Source organism: Styela clava, chromosome 9, assembly GCF_964204865.1.
Source record: "Styela clava chromosome 9, kaStyClav1.hap1.2, whole genome shotgun sequence".
In the NCBI taxonomy this organism is placed as follows: Eukaryota; Metazoa; Chordata; class Ascidiacea; order Stolidobranchia; family Styelidae; genus Styela; species Styela clava.
In genome coordinates, this window is record NC_135258.1 from 3,277,886 (window position 1) to 3,284,999 (window position 7,114).

General features: G+C 34.4%; 1 protein-coding gene across 1 annotated transcript; it reads left to right on the forward strand.

Annotated features, from left to right (window-relative positions):
• Positions 1-286: 286 nt before the first annotated feature.
• LOC120339845 (kelch-like protein 40) lies at positions 287-4,280 on the forward strand. The gene is made up of 3 exons (XM_039408054.2): positions 287-1,986; positions 2,870-3,338; positions 3,575-4,280. The coding sequence occupies exons 1-3, from the start codon at positions 1,084-1,086 to the stop codon at positions 3,844-3,846; spliced, it is 1,644 nt and encodes a 547-aa protein (XP_039263988.2). The 5' UTR covers positions 287-1,083; the 3' UTR covers positions 3,847-4,280.
• Positions 4,281-7,114: the final 2,834 nt, after the last annotated feature.

Consider the following 7,114-nt stretch of genomic DNA (forward strand, 5'->3'; position numbering starts at 1 on the left):
GATTTTTCATATTTCTATGTTTCAGTGTTTATTGTATTTTAGACTAGGTAAAGAAAGACAGGGTCAGAAAGTTATGAAGTGTCTTAGTTCGAGAGTGTAAAGGCGTCTAGGATTGATTTAAATAAATCAGGAGGATCCTCCTATCCTAGATACTGAGATAAGTACCGTAAATATATTAGTTGCATTGTGCCTATCAGCCAATGAAAATGTTTTTTTTAGGATTTTTCATATTTCTATGTTTCAGTGTTTATTGTATTTTAGACTAGGTAAAGAAAGACAGGGTCAGATAGTTATGAAGTGTCTCAGTTGGAGAGTGTGGAGGCGTCCAGGATTGATTTGAATAAATAAACTTGGCTTCAACGCAATTCCTAAACAATACCTTCATATTAATTTGCCTCCCCCCACACTCTTTTTGTATTAGATTAAATATGTTAGTATTAGCATAAGCGTACAATGGCCCAATCGTTTAATGAATTTGTATATTTTTAATTTTTTTTCATTTCTGACCCAAGCCTTTTAACCTAGGTTTGTGTTTTTTGCGTAATTTTTTATGTGTGTATTCTTGAGCGGACACGTGATATACCTACTCTAAATTTCGATCTTTTTTTTGTCACATCTTAGTCGAGTCAATCACAGAGCTAAGTCTCATTGGGCTATTAGTTGATGATGAGTCGTAGTTATTTCATTTAGACGACTCGAGTCTTTGATAATTAGTAATTAAGAGTTGAGCCTATGATTCAATACTCATAGGATACTCAATAGGATTTACATATTTATCTTGGGGGAGAGGAGAGAGAATGAGACGGCTCAATCATAATATGGCGGACCACGGCCTCTCATTCTGATACCAGTCCATATTGAGTATGGGCTTCACTACCCAGTTATTTGTTTTCAGATGCATGGACTTGATGATGGAGAAAGCCGTAACCGACCAGTGGCTATGTGGACCATCCATCACTGGTACTGCAATATGACTGTGGTTCACCTTATGATTAAGCTGTCTTATCAACTTTCCTCGCCGTCTTAAAAAATATGAAACTTTAGAACTGTATTCATTTACCTCTTCTCAGTAATTACCACGAGATGAAGCCAAACCACGACTTATCATCCTTTGACGTAAAAGACCATGCATATGAAATCTTATCACAACTTGATTCTATGAGAAAGGCCAATGAACATTGTGATCTCACAATAAAAGTTGGGTGTAAAGAAATTCGAGTCCACAGGGTTGTTATGTCAGCAGCTTCTGTATATTTCCACTCCATTTTGGCACATGACAATATTGAAACACGAACTGGTGTAATAGAAATGAAAAATGCAGATTTGGAATCTGTTACAAAATGTGTTGATTTCATTTATTCCGGTCAAGTGTTGATAACTGATGAAAATTACGACCAATTAATGAAGGTGGCCCATATGCTTCAACTGGAAAAATTGTGCAATAAAATTGCAACCTTTCTTGAAGGCAAGATAACTCTCGAGGAATTTTTAACAATCAATACGTTTGCAAGAATATTTGATTGCAAAAGATTGATCCTAAAATGCAATGAATTCACTTCTAAAAATTTTCGAACGTTCATATTCACGAATGATTTTCAATATTTCGATAAATCACTTATATCTTTTGTGATTGCGTCCAGAGAAACAAAAGCTACTGAAGACTATAAAACAAAAGCCCTTATTGAGTGGACAAAATTTGACTTGGAAAGTCGGGAACCAAACTTCGAAGACGTGTTTTTAACACTGGACTTTTCTAAATTTTCAAGAAGTTATCGAAAGTTTTTAATTGAAAATGAACCACTTGTTTTGAAATCGAATCGATGTGTTAGCGCACTAGTAAAGCACTCGAATGATCTCGCCAAAGTAAGAGCAAAAGATGTCAATTTAAAGGATGTTTTTGAAAACAATGTTATCGGGGTCTTCAATAAAATAACTGGAAAAATTGAAGCTTTTGAACCTGAGCACAAGACATGGACAAACATAGCGGTAATTATATTATTACTGATGAATAGGATAGGATTTACATATTTATCCCGGGGGAGAGGAAAGTCGATAAGACGGCTTATCCATATGGCGGACCACGGCCTCTTGTCCGGTTACCATTCCAAGTCGGGTATGGGATTAGATATATATTGTTTGTTTTCGGAAGCATGGACTTGGTGGTGGAGGAAGCCGTAACCGACCAGCGGTTACGTGAACCACCCAACGACAGCGAGGAGTCCAGCAATCCTCTCGCACATAACCATCCCTGCATGGGATTCGAACCTGCGAACCCACGCAGAGTAATTAGAGGTGCGGTGGCGAGCGTATTCCTAACGCCTAGCCCGTTGCTTTATAGGTTTGCTCAAATGCCTGAGCCCCCCCTCATCTATAAGTGTAAGAAGCATTATAATAGGCCTAAGAAGTACTTTATTACCACTGTTAGTATTTTTGCACAGCGTGATGACTTAGCAGTTTAAACTGTTAGCTTTAAATGTGTTGACATTGCAGATAATACAGGGTGTACATAAAGTCTCTTTTGTTTTTCAATCAGGAAATATTTAAGTATTTTTGCTTCATTTAATACATCTATGAGGGTCAAAACAATATATGGTATCGATAAATTTCCTTTGCAATTTAAAAAAATTCTAAGACCTAATGGACACCCAATATTTCTCAGGTTCAATTCCCACACATCCATCTCACTCAGGGTGTAATAAATTGGGAAAGCAATGCTGAAACGAAAAGATTCCCGTTCTTTCAAATAATAGCAGCCCCCTACATATTGTCATATATCAGTGGCCGCCTGTATAGGGCTTTGTTTGGTGCAAAAGGCATCAAAAGTGCCGTAATAAAATAATTCCAATTTGATATATTTATTTTTCTGCAGGATACTTCTAACCAGTTTATTCACTATTGCTTTACTGTGGTGAGACTTGGAAAGGTTTTATACGTCCTTGCTTTTGGTCGCAAAAGTTATAAGTTAAATTACACAGGAGATTGTGCGATTTGGGAAGAACTACCTTACCGGTATGTGACGTGTAAAAGACTTGAAGCAGTAGGGTTTAAGGACTCTGTATATGTATTCGATGATATGGATAAGCACAGCAAAGCTGTTGAAAAGTACGATTCATACTTGGAGGATTGGGAACAGGAGACTGATAAACCTATCAATGGATGGCTCGTTTCTCTTGTCTCTACAAATGATTATATATATTGCATTGGAGGATATAATGAAAACGGAGATCTTTCAAGTGTTACGCAATATAATGGTTTGGATTGGACAACTCTACCTGATATGCCAACAGCAAGACATGGAGCCGCGTCTGTGGAATGCAATGGGAGGATTTATGTAATGGGTAAGTAGACTATGACAACAAGGCCTATGACAACAATGATTTAATATGGCCTTCCGAACTTTAGTGAAATGTTTATATCTTGATTTATACTCGTCTTCCAGGTCCAGGTTTTGTTTGTCCGTTTATTGTTGTTTTGTTTTATTTTAGTGCGACCAAAATAAAATTTATTAATTGATTAAATTAAAAAATTCATGGGTTCCTTTTTTTGGATCACCCTGTCTATGGCCTTATTTCAGGAGGGGTATCAGGAGATGACTGCCTGGCCACCACGGAATACTTTGACATCAGCAATGGAACATGGGCAACTTTGAAGCCGATGTTAAAACCAAGGACAGTTTTCAAAGCTTTCGTTTTGGGAGGAGACATCTTTGTTGCACAATATGATGTCTCAATCATGGAATTTGAAAAATTTGATTTGATTGAAAATATTTGGCAAATTATTGAAACGTTCACTGGTACTGATGTGCAGTATCGTTCATTTTTCGCGTTAACTTTGCCAATACAGTGAAATACCGTCAAAAACCACCAAAAACCTTGCAAAAACAGTGAAAAATAGGATGAGTGTTATAATATATATTCACGAACACATTTGTCTGTTCACACTGCTGTAACTTTACCAAATTATCTAGTGGTCACTGGTCAGTATGTTTGCATAAGTTTGATTATTTTGCTTGATATCTCTCAGCTATCTATTTTCACTGATTCATTTTCACTATATATTCATTGTACATTATTTCACCTTTAATATTACAGCATTAGGCTTGGCCAAAGAGCTTTGGTTCAGCAGCTTCAGAGCTGCTTGCCCAGAGTATTTTTTCACCCTTGCTTCGAGGAAAAGTGTGAAATAGGCTACGATATAAAATTAATAGTTATGCAGAAATTTAGCCGATACAGGATAATGTTATGCTTTCTTAATCACAATCATTCTTTTTATTTCCAGAATCAATTTATATATTTATGTAGCATAATAATTTATAAGTTTATTAAAAATGGACGTGACCCTCATAATTCCTATATGGTTTGTAACACCTGGAAGATGCAGTGGTATCATATTGGTTCTCTGCTTTGCTGTCGTATTCTGGACATTGCTTTGGAGAATTTGGTGAGGTTTGTTTTCTTTGATATTTTTGGGTCATGGATATCAGGATTGGCCAATTTCTTTATTGGAAAATTTGATATAATTCAGAAATCTAGTATTCATGATTACTAAATTTTAATCATTGCAGATGTAACTTGCATTGTATAAAAGAAGACAAATCTATCAAAGTCACCCTTACATTTTAAGGACAGTTTTTGATTTTTAATTTATGTACGCGATACCGAAACTAGAATATTTAGATTATTTCAAACATATTTGCGTTTTACCGTAAAGTATCCTCACATATAAGTCGACGTCATAAAGACGTGAATTCATAAAAATTTGCATATTAGCCGACCCTACAAATTGTACGCTCCTATTGTGAGAACGTATCACGGTTCGAGTTGTAGCTGTTGGAATTAAGCAAGAATAATGTCACTTCGTATGAGTGCAATCAGAGTTTTGGATGTATAAGTATAGTTTGGCAACTTTTTTTTACTTTTCAACTCCGCCATAATTTTATTCAAATTTTCCTTATTTTAGTTCTATTATGAGTTCTGGGACTAGCCAAGTGACTCCCGCAGTATTTGTACCTGAAATTATGGCCTAACATTAACCTGGTACACATACTACGTTTTGGTGTCCGCCATCTTGGTTCACATACTCTGGGAGTACCGATACTAGTACATAGCCTTGTTCAAAGTGCAAAGCATATATATCATTGTATATAAAAAAGGAGTTTTATAAAAGTCATTCATGCAGGACATTTTAGGGACAGTTTTTAACTTTTGAATATAAATCAAATCGTTATCTCTCTGCAACTGAAAAAGCAAAAACTCTCGAACTAATCAATTATTTATGTTGTGTAGTTTATCACCCGTGGCTCCCTAGATCAGACTGTTGCATCATGTCAGACTTGAAATTTAGATAAATTTGATTAAGGATGTATATTTTTTATGTGGGTTGTTGAAAGTTTTTCTTCTGTTGCGATTTTCGTATTCGTTATCGCAAAATGCTTGTCTGATGAAATCTGACTTTGGTCAAATGAAATGTTGCAGCAAAAAATTTGGGAAAGTGGGATTGTTTTTGTTACTTGCTATCTCTAATCGTTGTCCTAGAATGCTTCTATGAAATGTAACGATATTTAAGTTTCTTATCGTTATCTCAAAATGCTTGCCTGATGGAAACTGACTTTGGTTAAATGAAATATTGCAGAAAAAAATAAGGGAAAGTGGGATTAGGATTGTCAGTTTTCATTTTTGCCATTTGCTATCTCTAATCGTTGTCGTAAAATGCTTATTTGAAGAATTCCAGTCATGGTCGAATGAAATGTAAACAAATTTAAATTTATGAAAGTTTGATACCAAACTTTTGAAGCATTTAATTAGTTCTGGATCGTGTATTCTTCTTAAGTTTTCAAATTCTTTTCCTCTGTTTATTTCAATATTATTGTTGCAAACTGCTTGTGTAAGGAGGTCTAACTCTGGTAAGATGAAATGTTACAGAAGTTAAAGTTTTGAAAGTGATGTGAAAAAATTACAATAAGTCACTATATCTTCATGTTGTCGCATCTACAACGACATAAATGAATGTTTTCTCTGTGTGGTTACCAATTGAAATATTGTATGTTTCAATCTTCTTGTCTGACAGCACAAAATCTCTAATTTTCAAATATAAATATTCTGTATTATTTCTAAATTCAAAAATTTCTTTTATAGAATATAATGAAATTTGAATGTATTCGATTCGTTTTGCACATTCCTGGACACATTAAAAAGAAAATTTGACTTTATCAGCATTTTGTTTTTATGTTTTTTTATTTGAAATATCAACAGTGCATTCGCCAGTAACCTTAGCCTCTGCAAAATGGTATTTATAAATGAAATACGAATAAGATTTTACCCTAAATTATGACATAAAAACTTTTCTAATTTATTCTCCTTGTGTGAAGGTCAAAGCTGCCATTTCTAAACACTGAAATATCAGTCCCGTCGCAAAAGTTATGAAATAAATCGTGCTTTCTCTCTCATGAATTAAACATGATTTTCCTGTATGAGGTTCATTCCTTTGGGATTTCATGTTGGACTTGTAACGCCTTATGTCACGGATTGTGGGCTGCGTGGTGTTGCTGTGCTTCATGGTGGGTTTCAGTGTGAAGAATTAGATTTAGGAATGTAGGTTTGGTTTGAGTTCTGTTTCAAAAATTGAGTGATATGGCCGAAAGGAATGTTTTAAATTCTTGATTTTATGAATGAATAGTACGGTATTCCCGGATAGTATTTTTTCAAAATTATCAATTTAAGTAATTGGAATTGTGTTGTTAGAGCTTTGCTTGTTTTTCGAAAAAAAAAAAATCTGGAATCTATAAGTTATTAATATTTATTATAAATGAAATTAAATATTAAACATCTATTTAGCATACAGGTGAACTATATGACTAAGGTTTGTTTAGATGTTACTATTAGGTCACAGAACGAGAATTAAATCATTTGAATGTATATATTGTTGTGTCATAATATGTTGTGAATTGTTCAGTCATAAATGTAATTATTATGATTCAACAATGACAAATATGGCCTGTTAGTATACTCTCATCTATTGGGTTCAGTGATCTTATTTTGCAGATGACCAATGCGGAAGTTTAAATCTAATTTTTTATTAGGTAGCCATTTTTTCTATTTCTAAAAATCAAATCTTT

Excerpts from the sequence above, each read along its gene's own strand:
- LOC120339845 (XM_039408054.2), top strand. The coding sequence starts at position 1,084 with ATGAAGCCAAACCACGACTTATCATCCTTTGACGTAAAAGACCATGCA. Across the intron at positions 1,987-2,869 it reads AGACATGGACAAACATAGCG|GATACTTCTAACCAGTTTAT; the intron begins GTAATTATATTA and ends ATTTTTCTGCAG. Across the intron at positions 3,339-3,574 it reads TGGGAGGATTTATGTAATGG|GAGGGGTATCAGGAGATGAC; the intron begins GTAAGTAGACTA and ends GCCTTATTTCAG.